A 27,099-nucleotide genomic window follows, 5' to 3' on the forward strand; every position below is an offset into this window, starting at 1 on the left:
AAAACAAAAACCCCAGAATATGAGAATAAACTTGCAATGCAAAGTTTGATGCTGCTTCTTTTTATCCGCAGTCCATCTGCCATTCCTACAGTCAGGGAGATTAATCACTGTAATAGTGCATTAAGTGCTAGTTTGTACAGCCAAATATTCTATGTGATCCCACTCCCCACGTGATGCCTTCCCCCTTGTGTTGTTCATCAGCATTCAAAGATACCAGGACAGGTGAAAAAGAATTCACATCATGTCTTGATGGGGAAGTGAACCTGTTGCAGGCAATCTTGGCAACACTGCTTATCTGGGTCCTGGGTCACACAGACCAAACCCACCCCAAGAGCTCTTCTGGTAGTCTTCAGAAAACAAAGAGGCTTCCATTATGTCCCCCCAACCCCTTCTTTCTTATCCAAGAAATAAAAGGAAAGAGGAGTAGTACTCTTTCCAGAACCATGGTACCTTGTGCCCTCTCAAACAAACAAGAGACAACAGTACATTTCAACTTTATTAGAAAAAAAACCCCAAAAGTTTATACAAAGCTCTGCATTTTACAGAAAACCAACCCCCCCAACCACAAAGAAATCCGACATTGCAAGCTGTATGCACTTCTGTTTTCATATACATACATATATATATGTACATACACATATATATATGTGTGTGGGCGCACGCGTGTGTATATATAGTGTGTGACGTATTTTTTTTTTTGCATGGTTTGCATTCATTATTTTACAAAGTTAACATTCAGTAGAAAAAAAAAAAGAGGATCTTTGTTACCATTATTTTCTCATATAAATAACTGTGAGCAGTCCCTCTGCAGATAGATAAAAAACACCTTTTCGTGTCATTCTGTAAAAAACAGACATTACTGAAATGGTACTGAAATGGTACTGAAATCTTTCAAGTTTTTTTCAATACCACCATAAAAATATCATCTAGCCCCCAATTCAAAATGCTTGTCCAAGGCATTAGAAGAGAAAGGACTGTAAGACAATTCTGGAAAGATCAGTTCTTTAAGCCAACATTCAGGTAGATAATTTTTGCTGGACCTCATACATTGGTGTGAAATGAGCACAAACAGGAGACCAAGCTCTCTCTGTCTGCCTGGGAAAGCTGGTTCTTTTGTCCGTTGTCACTGAGTCAAATTCCAGCAAAACACCCAGCAGTGTGAAGGAGCTGACAGACTCTCAGCTCACCCTCCTTGCCCTATGACAAAGCTACAGACTTTCTTGATGCAATTATACCAGCTCAGTAAATTTTTCCTACTCCATTCACCTTAAAAGGAGCTGTTGGACTAATCATGGCATGGTTAGACAGACATCAGGTTGCTGAATTACTGGGAGAAAAGCTTAGCTAGAGGGAAAAATGCAAGACAACTAAAAGGAAGAAAATGCTATAGAAGAGCTACTGAGTGACTCCCAAAGCTCTGGTTTGAAGAAGCAGGAACAGCAGAGAGATAGGAATTGCAGCACAAAACATCCTTGTGTTTACTGCAGTTAACGGTGACAGCGTGATCCAAGTTAATTAACTTCCTGGTAAACAATCAGTCTTTCCGTCAAGCACCATGATGGGGAGAAGATTTTGAAGGCAATACAAGTGGCTGTGGTGACAACAAAGGTAATGAAAGTGAAGAACACAATGATGCCAATTAAATGGAGAGTAATGCCAATGAAGATGTTTCAACTCCCAGAGATGCTGGCAACAAGAAGATGGTTATATGGTTGGTGTTGATGATGGCCAGAATTCATTCATATGTCCATGTAGTCATCATCTTCATCAGTATCACTTTCCAGTGAGGATTCCTGGCTTGAGGTCTCTAAGATTTCCAAAGCTGGCTGACAAAGGCTCTCCTTCTTTACATTCGCTGCAGACTGAGCAGACAAAATAGCAGACTGATCCCAAAAAGAGAGAGAGAGAATATATTGCTAAATAGTCAGGATAAACCCATGATCACAGGGATAAAAGCCCACTGGTTGTTATTCCTTCACATTCAGTAGCTCTCTTACTTCTATGAAAGATATGATATCTTAATGTGAAACAATATGACATTTACCAGAGGGCTGCCCCACAGTTAATGTTCTGGTAGCTTCCACTAACCTAAGAATTGCAATGGCTGCACTGGCTCACTCAGCCATCTTTGTAATTCCTTCCAATTCAGAAAAGGGATAAGGACTAGAATAGCTCTGATTTCACCCACGGCCAATATTTCACCAATCCTTAAAAAACTGGCTCCTGCCGGTAACAGGTACCACCTTCTTCCACTACTTACACTGCCTCTGGTTATGAACTGCTGCTTCTTTCATACAAGTATTTTATTGAGGGGAGAATTAAGATAAAAACAATAATCTAAAAAATTACTGTTTCCCTTTTATTACCTTTAATTTTTGCTTGGTCTCTTCTGAAATGCTGCCCTTTGGAGAAAGGAGGGTGGGAGTGGGTGGAGTGACAGTGATCTCAGGTGGAAATTTGGTGACAGATGAAGGTATGAAAAGCTTTGGCATGTTGGGCAGAACGCGAGTTTTTACTCGGGTGCCATCTGTCTTGTTCTGCTGACTTCCCAAAGTCTGTGAACTGGAGCTGAGTTCAGGCTTGGAACTGGAGGCTAAACAGAAAACAGTAAGAAAAAACATGTTAGAAAGTTATCTAGGATTTCAGGTGTCAAAGAAGAGGGAAGAGTTCATTGTTAGACATATGGCTGGCTCAAAAGGTCTTTTTTCAAGCCTTGCATAAATCAAAGCTTATAACCAGAAGAAATTGCCTCAAGATTGTATAATGACAGCTGGAAACCAGTAATAATTTAAAAATATCTTACTGGACAGCAGAAACTCAATCTGACCAAGAATGACAAGTGGCAGTGTAGCACTGACCCACCTGCACGTAGTTAGAAGGCCACTACCAATACCATTCTCTCACTTGTTTCAGATACAATCATCTCATCTTTGCATTCTCTCTCTCTCTCTCTCCCTCCAATCTGTAATGCAACAAATAAAGCTCCTTAGCTTCAGTTTTGAGTCTTTATTTCCTCCACCACAGCGCTGCCTCTTGAGAGAGGAACGCCTCAGTAATTTAAGAAGACTATACGGTAACACTCGTCAAAATTTCCTCATTACTCTCTTCAAATCCTGCCATAAAACCCTCCGTGGTGTGCTCATGCTGCTGTCTCCCACACTAGTTAGCATCATTTCCACATTATTCCCAAGTGTCTCAGCTTGTGGTCTTCACAATCCAAACTTGCTCAGAGAGTTTGTTAAGTACATCTCACAAGAAGGATCCAGCCCTTCCCTAGGCACTATCACATTACAAAGTCATACATACACAACAATAACCAGGAAATGACAACACTTTCACATTAAAAATTGAAAATTTGTTAAAAGATATTCCTTACTAATAATGCTACTTCATATGGAGTCAAAATTATTTTTTTAAGAAGCTGTATAAATGAAAACACCAGAGCCTTTCTCAGTCTGATAATAATGACAAGTGCTCATATACATTTTTTCAGATGCAGTATTGTCAAATCCAGCTCTAGCAGATTTCTGGAATGGACACAGCCACTTACACACAGCAAAACAAAATGCCAGTTTCCTAATGCTACCCTGAGAAACAAGCAGCAGTTGAACAAAGTACTAAGGGAGGTAAAATTGAATTTTATGTTCTCAACTGTGCACAGGAATGCAAGAGCTGCCACAACAGATGAGGTACAGCTTTCCATCAAGGTCAGTGACCCATCTCCATGGGCAGCCAATCTTTTCAGACAGTACTCAGACACAGGATAATCTGCCTCTCACAAATAAGGAAAAACAAGATACTCCAAACATAAATATCTAGATTACGCTCTCCTGAAATACCAGGTTTTACATTTTTTTCAATTAAAACACCAACTCCTACTTCTCTTGGGAGAGGGCAGAGGAGGGATGGAACACATTAACTGCTATAATGCTGGTTTTTATGATTACTCAGATTGAGTCAGGTTTTGTGAAAAATCGTTTCCTTCTGCTAAATATTCCAATAGTGTAATCCAAAGTGTTATCATACTGCCCCATTAAGATTTCAACTAAAAGAAAAATTCTACTTTAAAGGATGCACAAACCACACTGCTTGATAGTCTGGTACTGGGAGGTTTTTTTACTTGGCTTTGCTGCCATGGTAATATTTAGCATGCGAGACATGCACCAAAGAGAATTACCATTAAGGGGTGACAAGGCACTTGCCCAGGAAGCTGGGACATGGCCAGGAATGCCTCTAAACTCTGGAATACTTGACTGGAAGGCAAGCAGAGAAACTGAGGAATATCAATCCCAACTATCCAATTGATCAATGCCTAAAGATTGATCCACAGCTCACCACCCCATTTCAGAATTCCCTGAAGCACACGAAGCTCATACCTGGAGTACAAACATGTCCTGAATTTGTGCTGGTCACAGATTCCACTTGCCAGCAAACAGGCTCTGGTGATGGTGCAACAGTAGCCATTTTCATCTGCTGACAAAGCCGTGACTCCTGCTGCTGAAATCCAAGCCCCTCCAAAGGCACTTCAAGCTCTTCTTCCTCTTTAGTAATGAAACATAATTCACAGATTAAGAGACATTCTGATCTCTCTCCTAAGCCTCAATCCTTCTGCTGTCTAACCAACTGGTAGAAAAAATTTTTTTAACCCTTGCTCTATTCTTCATTACATGACTGGGTGAAATTAAATACTGTGAAGCTGAGAAGACAATACCAACTTTTTCATACTTGGTACCATCAATTCAAACTCTTGGAAAAACGTAAATGTCATTTAAAAAGAAAAAAACTTTGTGTGTAACATTTTGTTATCTTTGCACATCTGCAAAAACACGTGCAACTGAGCATTTCCTTTGGAGATGGGAGGGTTGGAACACCTGCCACATGTGCAGAGCAAAATCCATCACCCTTAACGATGAGCCAGCTGTGATCAATGGGTCTCCCTCTGATCTACAGTCACAGGTACATCCTACACTGACTTAGCTCACTGCTAAGTAAGATTAATTACTGTGAACATGGAACAACAGGGCCAAAGCCATTTTTCATGAAACCAATATCAAGTTCTACTGAACGCCCACATTTCACTGATGTGTCCACTGTACCTCCATAAATACATTATCCTAAAATTCCCACCTTCTGTATTCTAGAACTTGGGATGTTTGTGACTCTGGCCCCATGTATGTGTGTGTAAAATCTCATTATTATGTACCAGCTGTGTTAAACCACCTTTCTTACACACTGAGCTGCATATTGTACATAAATGGACTAATTTTCACTGAGCTACCAAGAGCTACTGGTGCCCTTTCTGGAAAGGGCAGACAAACAGCAGCAAGCCTTTCAAGGCTATGGTCACACAAACAAGCTTTTATTCTCTCCTAAAAATGAAGACATCCTTCAAAAACAACAGGCTGTCTAGTCTAATTTGAATCACCTTATATTTACACAGGCTAAGGTGTGCACAGGCAGCTATCACAGAACAGCAGATGCAATGGATATTCACAGTCTCACTTGCTCTGAAATTCTTTGTGTGTCCATGCTCTAAAGTAATTTAGGATTTTGACAGTGCAATGTCTTAAAAAGGAACACATATTTTAATTTTTCCTCATTGGAAAAATGCTCCCACCCACTCAAGTGTTGAAAACACTTCTCCATCTTTACCAATATAGATAAGAACTTGGAATTTACCATGGTAATATTCTCCTGTACGAGAGTTCCCCTTGCAGAAACTGCTTGAGACAACATAACAGCTTAACATCAGATCAATGCAGTTTAAAAGATGCAACTTTTAAAAAGAATTAGACTTTCTATGGTTTTTGAATAACTTGTACGAAATAAAAGCTTACCAAAGCAGGCTGTAAGTTCTTTGATCCACTAATTTTCATTGGTAAAGAAAAGAACCCATCATCTAAACTTGTAGCTGAAAGCCCATATAAGCTTTAGGATAAATGAGATTGCTTGTAGAAAATTCTCCAATAGTTCCCGAAAAGGAAAGGTCACCCACTACAGCACAAATCACAGGCAGCTTCTGTTCTGTGATGTTCCACTCACTATCAAGCACAAAATGGAAAGGTCTAATGCAGAAGAATTCTCAGCACTCTCTTGCACATTTCTCTCTGGATACTTCAAAATACAGCATTGGAAGTAGGAAAATAATAGTTGCATCTGTACACGTATTAATGGACCAGATCAGCTTCAAAACAACACAGAAGGAAGTGCTCAGCTACAGGGATCTTGACTAGGAAAATCCTAATTCATTGTTTCCCTGCTGAAGAAGCAGAGGACAGTGAAGGATCACTCTGGGTGTTGCCTGCCATTTACACCAGACACAGAAACCATTTAACCACACTGACAAAGTACAAGAGCCTGTAGGAAGGAGGATCAGCCCTAATGTGGCCTGAAGCCAATACACACATATCCCATTACACTGCCAGAGCCTGACAACAGCCTGTACTCCAAACCCAGAAGACTCCCACACTGAAATGGCTTCAAGACACTTGATCAAAAGATAGGAAGAAACACTACACCAACATTTGAAGAAAGGCAAGATGAAAATGATGATTTCAGAAGATTACTCTACAAGACAGCTAAGAAGTCAACTGCTTTTTAACTTACTTCAACATGCCAGAACCACAGTCTTAAGTATCTCGGGTAAGTACTAACAGAATCTTTCTTATCCACTTATTAACCAAGAATACAAACCAGCAATTAACTTAGCAGGTACAAAACTATATACAAATAAACTGCAAATCCTACAGCCTCAGCTGCACTGCTAACAGAGAGCAGTTTTGTAAGTACTAAACTACATTAGGGACTGATTAGTTCACAATTCAGAATAAGAGCTGTGATTTGCATTATTGTTTAACGACAAAACTCTACCTCTTATGCTGATTACAATATTTGTTTAATTGTAAGATATATCATTGCTTAAATTGATTTGCTGTACTTTATTTTAACCAAATTATGCCCCACTGACAAAAGCTCTTAGAGCAGCCTATTGCTAGGAAGATGCTACAAGACTGCTATCAGTCCATATTCTTTAATCTCCACCTTCCATATCATATTTTTGTTAAGTTTTCAAGATGCACTTTTATAGTGTAGTAAAATTAGATTTAAATTTGAATAAAACTATCTGTCAGCCATTTTTAATGTAGAAGTACATGAAAATGAAAAGGCAGGAGTCTGGCACACTAAGTGTGCATTTCTATTACTGCACTTCTGCAAACAACACTTGTTAATATTCTATTAGGCTGTGCCTTTCAGTACATGAGAAATCAAGAACCACCGCCTGTTAATCAATCCCTTGCTGTCAGAGATGTTAAATACAGTCACAGAATTCTATCCCCTGATTGGGTCATGCACTTAATTCTTTCTGGACTATAATTTTAGGTTTTTTTTTTAAATAAATCACTTGAGTAGCATTACTTCTAAGTTAAAAATAAAGTTAACGAACAAAATATTTTTTAGAAATCTTGAAAAAAAAAGAAAAAGTTGTTGCAGGGATATGTATCACAACTGATACTATCCATACTTCTATACTGCATAGATATTTGTTCTATTTTTTTTCATTACAGACAAAAAGGTCAAAACAGAGAAGGACAATCAAGAAGACATATACAATTGGATCTCTTTATTATTTGTCTAAAACAAATTTCTGAAGAGAATATCTTGATATTTGTCTTGAGGAAGATGCTGTTATAGCCCCGAACATAATGTCCTAGTTCTTCTAATAAAAACTTTCCCCAGGGAGGTAAAGACTCCACTAACTCATGAGCCACAATATTCTGCACAAGTACAAGAACACAAGAATATAAGTGCAGCACATTCTGAAGGTGTTCAGAAGCTCAGATTTAATATCAGTTAATAAATCTTTTGGTATTACCCAGTACTTGTACTGTCCTGGCAGGTTTTCAAACACTAGCTCTACAAACCCAGGTTAAAATAAATTCAGTTTCTGAAGACATAATATGCAACAGACACTTGTCCCTAGGCTGAGGACAGGACAGGTACTGTACTCTGGAGACCCATTTAGCACTCTCACAACACAACACACAGAAATTAAGCACACAGAGAAAAGCACAGATTTGCAATGCACATCACTATTGATATTGAAAAGTTCATCTCCAATCGAGCTGCATTACAAGGATTTTTTTTTAGCCTTCCCTCTCCCAACAACTGCCTAAATACACATAAAATAGTACACGCAGAGAAAGAGGGACATCATACCTTTCAACATCTCCCTGCTTTAGTGAGGAAGAAACAAGCTGACAACAATTCAGTGCAACAACCTACTCCAGCTTTCCTCTCCAACCTCTTCCCACTTGTTGCCAGGGCAACCAGTGTTTGCAGATGCCTATAGCGGGCGCTGGGTTCATGACTTCATCACAGTTAATATCCTCTCCCTGTCTCTCTTTATACACAGAATATACTACATACATACATCCACGCACTATAAACACACAGGTTATACAATCCTGCAACCGTTTTTATGCTGAGACCGTTCACTTTGCTGTTCTGAGGTATCTAAAAGGAGAAATAGCACTGGCAAAACTAATCACTTGGAAATTTGCAGATGTGGAGAAAGTTTAAAAGCAGTAGTGCTGTAACCAGTAAACAGCTGCTCTGGTCTCTCTGCACTGAACACTTAATCATTTGATTTCATCATGCTGTCAGGTATGAGAGACACTAACATTAGTGTTATAAAACATTTTATGTAGAATTTCAGAAAAAATCCTTTAGTCATGCACTTAAACCTCTTACATGACAACTGGAAGACAAGCCTAGAAAATGTGACTAGCACCTGGAAAAAAATGTCTTCCAGTTTCTGACAGAAGCAGTTTGAAGTATTACAGCATGGATATGTTAAGTAACACACAGTGCATGCACAAAGCCCCATTTCATTATATGAAAGAGGAAGGAGCTGAGCTTTGAACTCCAGGACTGAATACTAACATGGTTTCAAAAAAAAAAATACAAAGAGAAATGAACAGACAACAACCTGAAGTGCTTAAGTAAAGCACTTGCACTACTTGCCTTCACCCCTCTGCAAAACACCTTCCCCAGCAGCTCTGTGTCAAGAAAAGAAGTCTGAAAATACATCAGTATGATTTAGCAGATCAGTACTACCTTGCCATCCAACCACTTCAAAAGAGAAAGGATTGAATTCTGTGTCCCTACAGACTCTAGAAAATGCTTATCTTTCTAGTCCCAGTAACAACTGGTTTACTCTGTATTTTACTTGCCACCCACAGCAATTGCTCTCAGAACTCATTTACCATACAATGTGGAGACTTTTTTTCACGATGATAGAAACAGGTCTGATCCTTTGCTCCCTGACATACTGGAGTAAGTATCTCAGACATTTCCAAAGAATACTACTAATGTGAAAACAATTCATTTTCTGTATTCCATCTGCCTTGCCCTCCAGCTGGGAATTAATACAGCTTTTTTCCCCACACAGCAGTTGCAAAGGCCATGGAAAGCTTGAATTTGAAGGAGCTCAGAGTTTCCTCATAAACTGTGCTACTAAGTCCATGGAAAGACTGCACTGGAACACAGGTTGGTTCAGTAAACACAGTGAAGGATGCTGACCAACAGAAACAATGGGAATATCAGCCATGAAGCACCACACCACAGCAAGCAGTGAGACTACCTAGCTCATGATGTGGTAGGTATATTTGATAGCCTTTCCTTACACATTTTCTTTCTCTAAATTCATTCCAAATATCCTGTCATGAAATTTATTTCTAAAAAACCACCACCGAGTTATAGCTGTAGAAATAAGTATTTGACTTGAAATGCCAAATTCAGGAAATTACATTCAAAGCCAACACAAAGTCGTATGTTAAAAATTAAGCATCAGAGTACTTTTGGCAGTGAAAAGCTGCAGAACACAAGTTCTATTGCCCTCTGAAAGGAGAGACATTCAAGCAGTCTGGTGAACAGAAGTTCTCACTGCAATAGCATGGCATGCTGCTATATTTATCACTAGGGTCCTGAGCAGGGAGAGGGTACTGCACAATTATATGAGACATACCCCAAAATGCCTCCTAATACTGAGCTCAGCTGTCACAGAACAACATTAATGAGATTAAAACAGAATGCTGCTGTGAAAGTGCTTCCTGAAAATAGTCCCTGGCCCATACTAACTCCCAAGCTACCAGGTCCCTCTAACAGTCACACTGGGGCCAGTCTAACAGCACAGACAGTGGAATTCCTGTGTCCAAAAACATTTCCTGCCACCACCAAGTGTCCTAGAGGTGCAGAAAGCTGGTATGCATGCTGGTAAAGAAAGGCCCTGAAGTTCAATAATAAATTTCCCTCTCTTGTTCTTTTAAGCAAAACAAAAGTTCAATCTAAAAGAACAAACAATGGGCCTAGATCCAAAAGGCAACACTTTGATAGTCAACTACATGAACTTTCAAATGGCACCATAAAAACACAGCTAATTGATATCTGTGTTTAGTATCTGACTCAGCAAGCACACATCACTTGGAGAGCACCACAGAGCAGCACCTGTGGATAGAACAGTCACTCATTTGCAGTCTACTGCTTCTGAATTTTCTGTACTAGTTATCACGAAAGCCGTAAGACCTTTCCTTCACCATCAATATTTCACCGTCCTCTGCCCTGAGACCCAGCTAAGCACGATGAAATTAGCAAAAGCAGCTGGTAGAAAAATCTCTTAAATTAATATAATGGCACCCTACAATTTTCTAAGAACTTTGTAAGCAATGCAATACCTGTGCAGAAGGCTTACAACTACAGCTCTCTTCAGTCTTCCTTTGTGGAGGAACGAATGTAAATTTTATGCTGCTGACAGCAATCTAAAACTAGTGAAACTGAAACATATTGTAACCATTTTATGCTGTTCTTTTACAAAAGGTCTCCAAAAAATGTGTCTCATTAGTGCAAGGCATTCACAGGCCAGTGACTCCCCAGGATTTTCAGGGGAATCCGAGGGTGCACAGGGCTAGAAAGCCTTTCAGACCACAAACATGCTCTAACTGCACTAAACCCGTGGCTTCACAACAAAACAAGTCACATTTGGCCAGCTGCCACCCCTGTCCTATTTGTTCTTACTGACCCAACACAGGTACATAAAAATGACAACAGTTTTAATGTCAAAGGATTTTCTGCACAGCATTGGACTGAATAAATAAAACTTAAGAAATGTGAAGTGTAAAGATCAGAAACAGACATTAAGTGTACTGAAAATCTCTTCTGGAATGACTTTGTTTCAACAGAAGGCAAATCAGCACACTTACAAAGGGAAGAGAAAGACATGACTGACTGGTACTGCCTGAGCACTCAGCAAAAAGGAATTAAGAAGTCATTCACAAACAGGAAACCCCTGCTGGCATTCAGCAGGTGAAGTTGTTTTCAGAGTGCACCCATTGTGAAAAATAAAAAGCCTCAAGAAAAGCAGGGATCAGACAAGGGGAAGTGAAAATACCAATGCTGAGGAGGCCGAAGCAGCAAGAGATCAGAGAGATCAAATGCAGAGCTCGCTGGAGGCAGCCTCGGTGATTTCTGTTAATGATTCTGCAGTTGCTAACAGGTGGGCAGGTATGGTGGGATGGTACCAATGGTGTGGGGCTACAAGTATTTAAAGAAGAGTTTTTAAAGCTTTCGAAACTGAGGAAGACAGCTATCAAAAAAACAGGACAAGTCAACACTGGAAATGAAGGAGAAAGTAATAAGAGTAAGATGCATACAAGTGACACAACAAAACAGAGTAGAACATGTGCACTTAAGAGAGAACCTTCGTGCCAGGAAACTGCAATATGGCTTGTATGAGGCCACAGGTCCTTGGCCAGCTTAACTTTTTCTGTGTTTCAGCTTTTTTGTATCATCTGTCGAGAAGAATTCTGTGCTACAAAGCATAATTTAGAACTCGGCAGAAAGAGCAAGGTAAGACACTGATTGCAACTAAGAGGGTTGAATGTTACAGTCATTTAAAAGGTACCTGAAAGTTTGAATTGAAATGCATAGTCAAAATAAGGCACGGCCAACAGGGCCAAATACCTTCAGGCATTTTGCGTAAGCAGGAAGTTCTCAGTACACAGAACTAGAGGCTCTTAAAATCTGTGTTTGTCTTCAGAAATTTATGACAAGCAAACTGAGGAGACACTGAGATCAGTATGCAGTTAAGCTCAACCAAAGATGGCAATCTCCACTATTTCATTCTGACAGAAACAGGAATTGTGGATGCCCACTGATGTCTGGGTATCCAGAAGCTGTGAGGAATCCAGGGGAACCCTTGTGCCATGCACTGTTTTAATACAAAGACAGATGCTGTCAATGCAATGTTGACATTCTCTGTACTAATGCCTTATGTAAACTGCCTCAGTCTTCTGAGAACTCACCACCAAGCCTAAGGCTGTGTAGCAGTTGTTAAATAAACTAAGTCCCAGAGTTCTGGGAAAAAGATGCTCCTTACACCTGAAAGTATTCTTATGACTCCAGCACCCAGTTAGCCTACAGGATGTCATATTCCAATATTGTTACCGAATTCTTAGGACTTCTCACTTCAAAACCCCTCTTTAATTGGAACATCTGTCTTTCAGAGAGTCTGCTGCTGCCCACGCACACTTAATTTAATTTCATTGCCTGCCATACAATAGTCTACACACCTTTCCACACAACTGTCCTCACTTGCATTTATTTCTTGTGCTTCTGAAACTTTAAAAGTTCTACAGGTTGAACTATATTTACACCCCTACTTGCCCTGTTGTGCCTAGGTAACAAACATGTGAAATTACAGCAGGATATTCACATGGCTTATGGAGTGCCACTTCCCTGCACAACACAAAGAATTGCCTACCCTAGCTCTGAATTTCTTAGTTTGGGCAGCTATATCATGACCTTGCTTTTATATTGAAATGCTTAGACCTTAAATGGGCAAAAATTTAATAGTGGGGGAGTGTTACTCTTCTACTCTGATTTTATATTCCAACTTGCTAGATAACTGGCTTTAAACAAAACACAGAACTATAAATAATTCCAAGTACAAAAGCCTTCTCTTGGTATCAGAAGTCAAATAGGAATGTTTTACTGTTCATTCCTTATCAGAATAAGGACAGTGAAGAGGAAGAAAATGTCAAGATTTTTCAGCAATTTAGGACAGTATAATACTGGAACACCGTGACAGGCTGGAGGGAGTTTACCTTAATTGTCCTATTTTAGTTTCTCCAGAGAAAATTTTAGGCTGAGCCACAGAGGCAAATAGTCCTAAGTACATTTATGCCTAAATGTAGGAAACTACCACTATAATCACTCTGCTGCTGGACTCCATCATGGTGTATTTTGTAGTTATGTTAGTCATGTACTCGATAAAATCTCAGTAAAATATTTACATAAGAAATGAGTGGCATAGCATCAACATTGCTTGGAAAACCATTCCTTCTTCTGGGTGAAATCACAGAAAATGAGAGCAGCTAATACTCTCTTATGTGGAATACTTTCACATGAACCAATAGATACAGGAGGAGGTGATGAGACAAAAAAGATGAAAACAGTTTGCTCCAAAAATGGGAGGAGTTTTTACACAAACAGAACTAACGGGAGGCAGATGAAAAAAGGGTTGTAACAGAATTATAAATAATTCTTTTTAGAGGAGGCACATGTAAAGGTAGGAGAACTAAAAAGACATAAGGACACAGCAGTAATTGGTGTCTCTCTCAGCTAGAGAAAAGACCTGTCAGGTAGGTCTGAGAGCCAGAAAGCCAGATATAACACAGGCATTCAGCTTTGCAGAGAGACCCTCTTGATCTTCAGACAGTTTCAGGAGTGTAATTCTGGCAGCTAACCCTTCCATCTCCCTCAACCAAGATGATGTATAGAAAGCACAAAAGAAGAAAGAACTCTACAACCCTAGCAAAGCTTAGGAAGTCAAAAGATTCAAATAAATGTTCTAATCACTGTGATGTGGCCTGGGGAACTGCACGTCAGAAATGCTCGAGAGTTTTGTTTGAAAGCCAAAAGAATGCCTGAGTTCCTATCTGCATTGTCATTCCTACACCACTCTCCTTAGTAAGTGTATAACAACTTCAGAGGATTAATTTTTTCCTCCCCTTTTGTCTAGGCAAAATCCGAATTAGTCCCTGTTGAACAAGCTTGTCAGGATATCTAATGGCACCATGAAACTCCATTCTTTAGCTTCACAAGGACAATAACAAATGTGGTTTACACATTGACTAAGCCATTCCTTCCTTATCACTCCCCTTTCCTTTCTTCACCTCCCAAGACAATCTCTCCTAGGAATTGTGAAAAAGGAAAATTAGACTTTTATAATACAACTGCTAATACTAGATGTTAAATTTCAGTTTTGTCCTGTACTCAGAGATTAGCAAATTGGGAAAACCTATTTCTCCCTAATTTTCTCTTCACTGCTGATGAATTCAGACTATGTGCATTCAGATGCCAAGGCTGATTACATATAGAAAGAAATGAAATACCAGAAGTATAGAGACAGTATAGAGACTTCAGAAAGTCACAATTCCAGACTAATGAAACATCCCATCTCACATATGTGGACACTATTTCCACTGTATCTTCATCCATCACTTTCCACAACACCTGTTCTGTACATGGTTCATTCATAACTTTTATCTGGGCTCCTATGACTCTGTCTATGGCATTTTGTGAGTAGTGCTAGAGCCCAGGCTTGTGAACAGATGGAGGGAGCACAGGCAGCAGCAGATGCTTTTTCAGACAGTGTTTCTGCAAAGGTTGCAAGAAGTACAGGCTATGGCAGGTGCTCTGCCACCTCAGTGTGCACCACGTCCCACAAATGTGCACAACCACCTCTTCTGGGCACCCAAGGCAAGTCTGAAATTGGGTCTAATCTTATTTCATTCCCCAAAGTGGATCAGTACTGCCCTGCACAGAGACTTTTTGGCTGCTAAAAAGCCAGCCTGCCATGACAGCAGTAAAGCAAACCACAGCATTCTAATTTGATTCTTTCCTCATCTAGAGAACTGCACAGGACCAATTACATAACACAGCCATAAACAAATCACACAATCGTGCTATGGAATAAATAACATTTGTTGGGTTTCTTCAATCTTTTCCTGTGCTCTAACCTGGCACATAACCACACCGGGGCTATAAATAATATATTCCCAACATTCTGGTCCTGTCAGATGCTTCTTTTCTCAAATGTGAAAACTAATAGTGATGATAAACTAGCTTTATGAACCACATAGAATCTTGTTCATCAGTGTTATATATCTCCACACATATATGCAGGCCAGTGAGAACTGTGCAGCTAATTATGTTAATCAGGCACTTCTAAGACAGATGTAGGCTGCCCAGCAATTTATTTCAATGGTAATCACTTTAAAATACCTTAAATCTTTTAAGAAGTTAAAAGGCCTAGATCCTCAACTCTTTGAAGAAAGCAAAACAATTTCAATTTTAATGCTGCTAGAGACTTAAATTCTCTAAAACAGATGAATATTTTTAGGCTGCTATTCCATGATTCCACATACAAATTACACCGAGAGTGATAACTCTTTTAATCTATCCTACAAATTAACGTATGTATTAATTATGTAGGTGTACCCATTTCAGGACCAAGGCAAAAATCTGTGTAGCCTTTTGAATGTGGTCTAGGGATCAGAAAATGGGCCAGAATCAGAACTGGGGCACTAACTCACCATGTGGCCGTGGGAAACTGAGTAGAGGGGGCCAAAACGTTGTGTCTCCCTGAGACTTACCACGGGCAATCTCACTCATGCTGGGGGCAGCCTCTGCAGTCTGACTTCGGAGGTGCTCAGTGTCCCTGTGTGACTCCTGGGATGTAGGTACTGAAGATGCTGAGGAGGAAGAGGATGAAGAAGAGGAGGCTGGTTTGGATTTGGAATGCAGGTCGTTCAGTCTCAGGAGGTTTTCAGGAGTCACAGTGTCTGGATTCACTGGGGCAGGATGCAGTGTGGCCGGTGCTACTGGGAAGAAACTCTCTCTGTTGTCCTTCGTATGCTTTGGGGTTGTGGGGGCTTCTCCTGTGGACTACATTAAAAAAAAAAGAGCAGGCAGAGATAGTGAGGAAACATCAGTAATTCTGCATGCTCTATCTGCTTCAGTGACTGCTGCAAGCAGCACAACATTTTACAGACAGAAAATACTCTCTCTAAAGTGGAAATAACATAACAGTGACTCAATCACTATTATAAAGAAATCTTTTCTCCTTTATGGATTATTTTTCTATTCTTTATGGTCTGTTTATCAAACTAGCACCTTAACACTTATCCACACTCACATTTACAAAGTTTTATTTAACACATCCCTCGCAACAAAACACACTTTTCTGAACTCTGTAATTAAGCATGAGTTACAATCTCCTATAAACAGAAACACATTTATTTAATTTAAAAATATGTTGACAAATGCTTGACCAGAACAAACAGTGCTTTAGGAGACTTTGCAAATTATTACAAGAAATAATTCTTAGGGAATGATGTGAGAAGAAATGGAGAAAGCAGAAGAATATATTTGCTTGTAAAATAAGCAATCAGCCTAACCCCAAATCATAAATTCCTGGTAACTGCAGAACTGAATAACACTGGTGTCCAATTGGAACAGGCTCAGTGAGAGCTGCTGCCTGTGCAGACGTAGAAGTGGCACCAAGAGCAGTGCTCTTCTCCAAAGCCAGTGCTAAAAATTTAATACAGTGTCATTTATTATATAGACAGAAGGTAGAAGGGGGACATAAATTCACCAAAAAAGGGAACAAAAGTATCCATAAAATGAGTATCTTCTCTATAATTGTTATCAGTAATCAAATAAAGTATTCTTGCCTGTGAGGCCACAGAAAGCATTTATTTCACATTCTTTGCAGTCTTCATTTAATGGAAACTTATTGGACCGTAAAGGATACGGTTGAATGGAATTCTCAGATGTTTAATTGTCTGTCTCATACCTCTACTGTAAAAAACCCCCTCATTTTAACCATGGTGATAGAGTATGAATGTTTGAAATAGAAACAGAGTTCTGCTGGCAAATGTAAAATCAAATTGGGGCCTAATGTCCTAGATGACCAAAGATTTATTACAATGCCAGAAGAGTCAGTAGAATTTCACTGACAGAACAGAGCAACTTCCAGCTCGAGAAAATGCATATTTAAAATTCAAAGGTGGGAAGAACACAAGTACTTTTTTTTTTAATAATTGGTGGAATGTATTTTTGAAGTTCCTGAACTTGATTAATCAATCTCTAAAAAGCACACAATTAAAACCTGCCAGATTCCATGTGCACACAAAAAAATAAAATACAGCAGTTATATTCACAGCAATTACCAATACCTAGATCAGAAAAAGGTCTGTTTTGCCTCTGAAAGCTCCAAGTTTCTGAAGCTTAAAGCATCAGTCCCAAAATTAAAGGTCTCCACATACAAATGGGATCAACACAAACCTGATATAAATTAAACTGCAGAAGAAAGCCTTAAGCCAGAAGTGAGATCACTAGAGGAAATGTTTTCAGCTGTGATTTAAAGGGAAAACCCTTCACACCCATGTGCTTCATTAACTTGCCTGATCCATGATGTAGAACCTGACCTATCTGTGCTTGTATTGTATCCAAAGTTTCTTCACGAGAAACACATGAAGGTACTACTACTTAGGTACACAGATGTTAAAAATATATCTGCATCTCAAACTGCACTTCTATAAAAATGCACAGCTATTTCCAGACAGAAAGAGGACGCTTGGAAAGTAAGTCAGCAGTACTTGGCTGGTATTCAGAAGAAAAATGATTAGGGAGAGAAAGAGTGCAAGACCACGGAGTAACTCCTGCTGGAGGGGACCTCTGGAGGTCTCCAGTCCAACCTCCTGCTCAAAGCTGAGCTGACTCTGCAGCTGGATCAGCCCAATTCCAAACTCTGCCAAGGATGGACATTTGAAAGCCTCCCCAGGCCCCTGTTCCAGTGTTTTACCACCTTCACAGTGAACACTTCTTTCCAGTTACTTCATCCAAATTTCTCTTGCTGCAACTTTAAATGTGCCTCTTGTCTGGTTCCTTCCTTTCTTCTGCAGACCGCAGTTCCATAACCCCACCCTCCATTACTCTTCTCCTCACCAGGATGAAGCATCCCAGCTCTCTCTGACCTCACAGCTGTAAGGACACATGGTTGACCTGCGTCCAACCTCTTGCCCAGGGCTCCAAATCTTTTCTGGCAGAGCTGTTCCCCTGTCAGGCTGCACAGGGATCATTCTGCCCCAGGTGCAGGACTCTGAATTTCTCTTTGAACCTTCAGGTAGTTCCTGTCAATGCAATCCTCATCGACTGGATTCCCTGGAATGGCAGGTAGCCTGGCTTTCTGGCACACTGACCACACCCTCCAAGTTGGTGTCACTCAATACATCCCATCATCTAAGGCATCAGTGAGGCCAACTATCCAACACACATTAAACTAGGCAGTGGAGGCAGGGACAAACACAGAAAGACCATCTTGTAAGTTGTAGATGATCAAGCACAGAGGGAGAAAAGGTTGAGAATGAAACAACCCCTACTGTTATACAAAGATGGAACCAAACACACATTTAATTTCTCTCAAAATGAAGATGCTGTATTGGGGGCAAGAAAAATAAACCAGTTTTTACTTTGGATCAGTTCCCCCAGGTGAAGTTATGGCTTGGGCAAGATTTTTTTTTTTTCCCAGAAAATCAGCCTGCCTCATAATAAGAGAAACATTTTATTTGCACAAAACAATAAAGCTGAAAATAACATGATGTTTTTGTCTCAGTAAAACCATGACCAAAAATTCTAATGTGTAGTCAAGAAGTGCAGCCTTATACAAAAGAAAGACAACAAAGACTGTTGTGTTCATGGCTTTAAAAGGAACCTTCCAGATGCGACCTGGCGAAGAGCTGTGTAAGGCTGCTGCAAACAGGCAGGTTCTTTTCAACCCAATGAAAACAGAGACCTTGGGAAGAGAAAACAAAAATCCTCTCAATGACTTTCTTTTCTCAAAAGAGGGGGTGAAATAAAAAAGGAAGAGAAAGCTTCCTTTAAACCAAGAGCCAAGTATTAAAAACCCACTGTTGGCTACTGTGCATTCTGCAACTCACAGAGCCCTAAGAAAAGGGATTTAAACCTGTTTCCTATGTTTTACTGGACTCAGAAACTGAAGACCACCCAAAACTTGTAAGCACAAAGCTCAGATGAGCACCACAGTGAGGCACACATTCTTTAAAAGATTTTGGTTTTAGTGAAGGGGCAAGAATTCCAGTACCCCTGAGCAGTAAGTGATGCTACTCACAAAGCCCAGGTCAGGACAATGTCACTAACTATACTGCTCAAGACTTACAGGACCACATTTCATCATCCTGCAGGAAAACACAGGACCTTGTAACACCACAGCTGAGAAATAAACCCAGAAAAACTCATTACAGGAAGTCTTGGATTTATCAGCAGCCCTTTATGTTCATCTATTTCTACTGCTAAACCAGCAGCAAAGCATATTTTTTCCACAGATATACTGTAGGAAACTGAGAGGCAGTGACAATCCTTTACCAGTGTTTTACGTGGTTTCTCATTAGGAGATTATTTTTTAATTTTTACTTTGCTGTGGCACTAAGTCATAACCTAAGTCAGAACTTTTCCCTTCCCCTCTCCAATCCACCTCACCATGCTCAGTGTCTTTGTTACTACCACTGTTATGAAGCAGATTTAGTCATCAAGAGGAAACAAATCTTTTCTTACATTGATGAGGATGTTACTTACAGAACAAGTGCATATAACTGACCTAAAATGAAAACTCTTATCTGCCTTCTTTCTGTCTTTCATTGTAATTACAGGTTCATCTAGTCAAGACTGGACTTCCTTCTAGATTTAAAAAAAAATAGATGAGGTACTGAAGGGTATGCAGTACTACTTTTCCACTGACTGCTATACTACCAAAGTGGATGGAAGAAACATTTAAGGCTTATTACTATCCAAATGATGTGTCATAGATGGTCCATTGCTTCCATAAAGACCCATTATCTTATTTGCTCTTCTTCAAAAAAATTAGCAAAAATGTTCCTTATTTTGAAGAATGTATAAAGGTGAAATTTAAATGAACAATTAGATGCACATCTGTATAAACTGTGACTATTTCTGACCTATACAGGTTACAAAATCAGGCTCCTCATTTGTTAGAACTTTGACTATTTTAGAAGACTCCTCAAAGAGTTCATTCAGCTTCAGGGAAGCTATGGACAAAGTCTTCCCATGTTGAAAGCTGAGACAAAAAGAAGTGAGGGAAACGCTGGAAAGCCAGCACCGGGACACCCTCCCACAATAAAAGTATCAGCAAAAGTGCAGAATTTTTTCACAGAAGTTAGTGCAAAAACAGCTCCCTATAGTTTCCCAGTGAGGCATTTCAGTAGTGAGACAACAGCAGCAACAAAGAGAAATTGTGCATTAAGATAAAGCATAGGAAAAATTTTACTTTGTAGCCTATCTGAGAAGTCATAAACTAGATAACCTGACCAAGGGTTTCTTTTTTACCATACTTACTGTTTTTTCAAAACACATTTTGAAAAACAAAGAAATCCTGCAGCAACATTGCTGCTCCTGCTCCTGGAAGGGCTCACTGCCCTGAGGCTGTGGGAAAAAGTAACAACCAAATGTTCCAAAGAAAGGGAAAGTGACGGTTTTCCCAACAGAAGTTTCCTAAGGAAAGATGCTGGCACTGCAACTGTTACATAACATTTTCTTGCCTTTTTTTTTTTTTTAATTATTCCCATGCCTGAGTTTAGCACAGTAGTAGGACTGAAGTCAGAATCCACCTCACAGAAAGGTGTGCCTTTGTAGAAGGATTACCAGCACATTCCCACAAAACCTGGGAGCTGTCACAGAAACGGGGTGAACAATATGCTGGCCACATTCCACAGTATTACCACTCCAACTGCTGCTCAGTATTGGGCTTTAATTAAACTATGCCTATTCATTCTTTTTTCCCCCCTCTCAATCTCTCTACAGCAGTATTTGAAAGAAATCTTATTTGGAAGTTTTCTTCCAGGTACATTAGAAATAGTAGCAGTATCCATGATCCAGATTCTGGAGAACCTCGTATTTCCTAAGACTAGAGTTTTATATACAGAAAATAACAAAGGCTTAAATACATATGACTGACCTGCACTCTAGCCTAAGTAAATATCCCATTTACACAAATACATGCAGGGGCTCAATGTCCTGCTCTGCACAGGCAGCCATACTCCAGCAACGCTTCCATACACAAAAACCTCATTATTGGGCCAAGAGAGATCAGGTAGCAGGATGAAAAATATTAATATACAAAGTAAAAGATAAAAAGTGTCTGTTCTTTCCTTCATGTTCACTTAATGATTGCTTTCTGCAGGAGACAGAAGGAGGAGAGCTGTTAATTATATCAAGAATACACCTCCAGGATAGAGTGAGAGGGGGATGCCATGGCAACTGGCAAATGCAACAGTGAACAAAATGGTCACCCTTTGGTAGGAGACCATGAAAGAGCTCGTCCTTTTGTCCCCCCCATCCCCACCTCCTCCTTCCCCCTCCTGTCTTGTCATCTTTGCTGCATTAATAAAGCACACAGACAACTCAGGAAAAACAACTTTTTCTGTAAGCAGTCTCTGACGTCTTGATGTGCAGGAAGAAAAGATGAAAATTAGCAGCATGTGGGTGGAACAAAAAGGGGGAGAAAACACATGAGGTAGAACTAGAGATGATTATTTTCTAATTATTTAATATTTTCCTGATCTCCTCCCATCCTCAGCAAAGTGCCTTTACAGAAGGCTTTTAGCTGTTTCCTGAAGAGAACAGCTTGGTGGTTTGTTGCTTTGTGGGGGTTTCTTCTAATGTGAGAATTCGAGAAGAAAACGCTCTAGACACCCAAGGCAGTTCAAACAAGTCACTCTCAAGTTTCCTCCTTGAAGAAAAAAGCCTAAAAGCCCGTGTCACTGCAGTGCTGATTGCATTCCACAGCAGAAGGGGAAAAAATCCATGGGAGTGCCCTCTAGCTTCACTCACAGAAGACTATTTTTTCCTGTTCCAAGTAAAATGTCACAAGTAAGGTCCAACTTAGGGACTGTACTATCACTAGACTGATGCTCCAGAGTCAATCTGAGCGCTTCTGACGTTGTGTGTGGTTTCAGTTGTAGTCCCTGGACAGCAAACCCATCACTCACGATCCCCTAAAATTCTCCAGTACGAGGCTGTGGATTCAGACAACTCATCACCAGCAATGGGAAGAGGCAAACACTGGTGCAAGGAGAATATAAGACCCCAGTTACCTGTTTTGGAACTAGAGAAGGGCAGTGAGAGCAGCACTAAAACAGCACCTTCCCTTAGGAAATACTGCTTTTATATTACAGAAACAGCAAAACTTTATAAAACCAGGGATCATGCTGGCAGCCCACGAGGAGCCTGAGGGGCACGACTCCTTTGCATAACCTGATTGTGCCTCTGTGTTTATAATAAAATTTACTTGTTTTGATTCTGGTGGCAGCTTCTTCATGAAGCATCATGTTTAATTAGACCTGACATTGAAATCTGCTGATGAGTTCTGTCTGTAGGTTTAGAGAAAGAAATGGGGAAAGCACTTGGAGTTTGGCACCAGCCAGTGGGAGAAGGTGGTCATGGATGTGTTACTTTGGAAGAGATGAGTGAAGCAAAAGGTGAAAGGGAGGATTTGATCAGTCAGAATGGAGCAGGGAAAGCTCAAGGTTTGGCAGCTGGAGCAGGAAAGGGCAGCTGAAAATTTCTTTTCTCTCCCTCACACTTCAGGGATGGAGTTGGTCCCAGAACAAGGATTTTTTGGCTAAGGCAGCAGTGAGTCTGAAATAACTCAGCAATGTTGAAATAGCCCCTTCTCATGACTTTTAGATGATATACTATACCATGAGGAGCCAATAGAAGTTTCAGCTCCTACAATGCTACCCATTACTAAGGCTTTCTACACACAGTCCTGTATTCTCAAGGGTCACAACACAGGACCAGAGACTTAATGGCATTTTGGAACTTTGCCTTTGAATGCTCTTGTATTTTTAGAGATGTTAAATCCAGCCCTGTGTGCAACATTGATGTCTGCAATGTTTTAAGCTATTTGTTTTATATAAATTCAGTTCCCAGGATTAGAGATACCCTAACACAAAACCACAGTTTTATCTGTCGTGACTTTCAACATGGGGGAAAGCTTTAATTTTAGTAATAAGGCATTCAATATTAAGTCCACAGTAACAAAAATACCTATTCAAATTGCAAGTCCAGGAAAAAAAAAAGACAGATGGGTTCTTTGACTGAAGTATCTCCACATGATGAATATTCTGTGCACTACAAGGCTTCATCGTACCTTGTGCTGCAATAACTTTACCATGTCAATATGTCCTAACAGCATAAAATGAAGAATTTAATAGGACCAATTTTAGGCAGCCAGTGGAAAGTCTTATTAGAAAAATCTCTAATTATCTAGAAGCCTTACAACTGCTTTCTGCCAGTGTGTCCCCTCCTTGGTCCTCAGCACCACATATTTAAGTACAATGCTACTTCAAAGTCAAACTAGTCTGCCTCGATCTTTCATTCTCCCTCAACAAGGCCTCCTTGGGATTCCATTTCCAGGGACCATTAATTTCATATGAAAATCATAGATGGCAAGACTAAAAATATATCTTATAACTCACAGCAATAGCTGACTGCTTTCAGGATCTCTGTAAATCTTTTAGATAACATTCTCAGACAGAAAACCAAAGAAAAGAACAAGAATCCTTCAAAATGCTGCTTGACCACGAAGTGAATTAATCTCTAGGGTAACTTTAGTTACTTAACTAGTAATGACACAGTGACCACCACTGGACAGCAATTTCAGCCCATTTGATATGTGTCTATCAAAAGTCTTGCTCACACTTAAGAACTTAAAGGCAAAAGGACAAAAAAGGAGGAATTACTTCTGGCTACACCCGTTCTCCACAACAGCATTAATATCAGCATTTAAGAATGTTGCATCAGCACTCTCTAGATTTTGAATCAAGATGTTCCAAAGTTGATGAATACATCACTTAAAAATAATTATTGTTATTATTATCATTTACTGAAAGAAATGTCCCGGAAACTTACTGAACACATTTTTGTATCAATTACTGGGATCCTGTCTATTTATGCTGCTCTGTTCCCATACTCCATAAAAGATTTACCTTTTTATTAAAAAAAAACAAACCTGCACACATTTGAGTCTTCCCCCCATTTCACTTTTACATAAGTGTTACAAGTTCAGATTTTACTTCACCATTATGGTTTGGCAGTAAATATGTATTACATAACACTGAACCCAGCCAGATACAACCACAGCCCAAATTATTCATAAAGTTAAAACCTCCGTCCCCCCTGAATATGGTAACAATACATGGATTCATTTATATTGTATTTACTAGCAGCTCTTTCAAGCCCACAATTCCCTCTTTGGGAGCCTCTCTGAATGACTTTCAGGTCTTCAGACATTAAAAACTTAAAGCCCCCTTTAGTAGGATTTGGTAAAGCAAAATGGAGTTTGCTATGGGAAAACAAATTACTCCTGAAAAGCAAAAGTTGGGTCCAATTAAGTTTGAGAAGATGTTTAATTGGTAAGATGACGCTCAAGTGATTTTGTTCCACCAGAGCTCTAATATTACAGCATTTCAGCCAAGTCTGCACCAAGGACACATGCACACACCTTTCTGTTACAGGCACTACAAGTCTAAGCACTCTGTGAAGGTGCTGAGCACCACCTGCACTAGGAACAGCAGCCCCACGTGCAGAGGAACCCTTCTGAAACCCCAAGCCCTTCCTAAGCCACCTCCCATGTGTTCAGCTGACTGCAGAACATGATGCAAGTCTCACTGGCTCAAAACACATTAGCATTGCATCACTCATGACAACCACAGAGAATTTCTGAAACCAGGTCAAAGGGTCATAGTATTGCCAAGCTATTAAAAGATTAGATCTCATCACACAAGTGTAAGAACCCACTTTGTCCAGTTCCATTTACTGACTGCTGTATTGTTTCCTGCTTGTGCCTGAAGAGGCACAGAAAAAGATTTCAACATAGTTGTTAAATATTTAGGTTAAAAAACATAACCAGTCTGGAAGAAAGTTGAAAAACCATAATTTAAATAATTCCTAATTTTAGGAGCAAGTGAAAACGTTTATAAAGAAACCATATAATGCCTGGAACTGTAAAATACAACAGCCAGCAGACAAAGATATAAATCAAGGTGGATTTTGCACTCACTTTTTTTATTTGACTGTCAATTTCTTGGGATAAGTGACTGAAGAACCACAGGCCCTGCAAACCTACTCAAACTATGCAGTAACAAAGCACTTCCCCCGGCTGCACCAGCTCTATACATGACATCATTTGCTTACAGAAGGCAAACACTTGCCAATTTTAAATAAAACAGGATTCAATCTGTTGAAAACAGACAGATGTCTACGAGAGTGGCTATTCCTGTGTCTCCACACTAATTCCTAGTGTTATACGAGCAGTGCAGCAGCTTCACACGGTTTGCAGGATCCTGCTCGGAGCAGACGAAAATGAGACTGCAGGATGTAATAACCTCGTTAGCTGGGACTGCTTCCTACAAGGGAAAGCTTCCAAGCTGCAAAGTGCCACGTGTTAAGAGCTGTGTTTTCTTTCAAGTGATTTAACAGGAAATCTTATCGCTGCCAGTGCAGTTAAATACAAGCTCACCTATTGTGTCTACTTTGAAGATTAGTTTGTGTGCAGGTTTTTCACCATTCTCATGTTTTGCCTGAGTAACCCTTGACTCTGCTGGAAGAGCTGGAATAGCAATCACATCCCCAGAACCTTCAAGAAAGCCCAGCAAGGAACTGGGCTGATAGATGAGAATCTGGTGAATGGTTTTTAAAAAGGTGAATACATGCATAAAACAAACAGCAACATTACTTTTTAAAGAAGCTTATTAGCAAATTATTTTTATTTTTTTAAGTCATAAATCTAAGCGTGATAAAGTCTGGTTTTCCCCAAAATAAACTGAAAAAGACTTAACATGCTGAGCCAGCATGTCTTTATTAAAAAACAATTAAAGCCTTAAATACCAGGCTATGATCAAACAAACACTACTAGAATAAATACTTCTCTTGACGTTTCTGTTCATTTCTATTATTCAATGGAAAAATGTTATTGGCTTCCTGAGGGGCACAAATTGGAGAAGGTTACTTCCACGAAAATCTAATAAAGAAAAAACTCTATTTTCCCTCTTACATCCTCTCCTGTTACTCTGCTAGGAGATGCATTATACAAATGCACAGTTTAACTAGAAAAAAAAGAAAAATTATGGAAAATACAAAATTATTAAATACTTTGGGGCATTCAACTGATGGTTTGCTGCAAAATGAATGACCATGAAACACATCATTCATCCATGAAATCATGGCTTTGATTTCACATTAAGGACTGATAAATAACAATGGCTCTAAAGCTCTATAACTGTTTGCTGGATAAATCCAGAAACTACAAGCTAAAAACTGAGTAATATAATAGAGTTAAAATCAGATTCTCAACCATGCAAGTTGAGAGAAAAGCTATGTGGTATTTCTGGAGCAGAGTGCAGTGCTAGCCAGGGAAGAGCTGATGAGGTGGTTTGCCCTTAGGGATCAGAAAGAAGTAATCACCATCCATGAAATGCTGAGGAATGACATGGACATTAGGAAAATTGTAGTGTGCCATAAATATTTCAATTTGAAGACGGTCTGGGGTTTCCCCAATAGCTTTTGGGGATGCAAACTATTCAAGCCTGACATAAACAGTAGCAACAACCCTAGTAAAGGGGATGAGCTCCCTACACTAACATGGCCAGCTTACCTTAGATGACAAGCATACAAGGAAAGCAGATATTTTTAAGTGCTGCAGACACTCAGCAACAGATTTACCTGTACAAACTAATAAAAAGTTGTTAGAAGCAGTCAGAGACTTTAGAGCTCACCTGTTTCTGTGCTGATGCTCCCATGTGCACCTGGCAAAACTTGACTGCCTGTTCAAGTGCTGCTTCTTCATCCACCTAAACACAGAATCACAACTAATGAAGTCATAATTACTTATCTAATCTATAAATCTAATTAAATTGACATGAAATGGGGATGTAGAACATG

General features: G+C 39.7%; 1 protein-coding gene and 1 long non-coding RNA gene across 7 annotated transcripts in view; one reads left to right on the plus strand and one right to left on the minus strand.

Moving 5' to 3' along the window:
- Window positions 1-483: 483 nt before the first annotated feature.
- CABIN1 (calcineurin binding protein 1) overlaps window positions 484-27,099 on the minus strand; it is a 110,590-nt gene continuing 83,974 nt past the window's right edge. For 5 of the 6 annotated variants that reach the window (XM_064674728.1, XM_064674731.1, XM_064674729.1 and 2 more), the window contains 5 exons: window positions 26,934-27,008; window positions 15,714-16,005; window positions 4,377-4,541; window positions 2,367-2,593; window positions 484-1,883 (listed from right to left, as the gene is read on the minus strand). In XM_064674728.1, coding sequence (XP_064530798.1) covers window positions 1,740-1,883; window positions 2,367-2,593; window positions 4,377-4,541; window positions 15,714-16,005; window positions 26,934-27,008 — 903 coding nt within the window. In that variant the 3' untranslated portion in view covers window positions 484-1,739. The remainder of the gene's footprint in view (window positions 1,884-2,366; window positions 2,594-4,376; window positions 4,542-15,713; window positions 16,006-26,933; window positions 27,009-27,099) is intronic. The other variant, XM_064674732.1, reaches the window with a different exon arrangement.
- On the plus strand, window positions 6,047-14,331 carry LOC135423991 (uncharacterized). Its single transcript, XR_010435052.1, has 3 exons — window positions 6,047-6,642; window positions 7,566-11,686; window positions 11,910-14,331. It is a non-coding gene; the product is annotated as an uncharacterized LOC135423991 (long non-coding RNA).

Source organism: Pseudopipra pipra, chromosome 18 (assembly GCF_036250125.1).
Source record: "Pseudopipra pipra isolate bDixPip1 chromosome 18, bDixPip1.hap1, whole genome shotgun sequence".
NCBI classification, from domain to species: domain Eukaryota; kingdom Metazoa; phylum Chordata; class Aves; order Passeriformes; family Pipridae; genus Pseudopipra; species Pseudopipra pipra.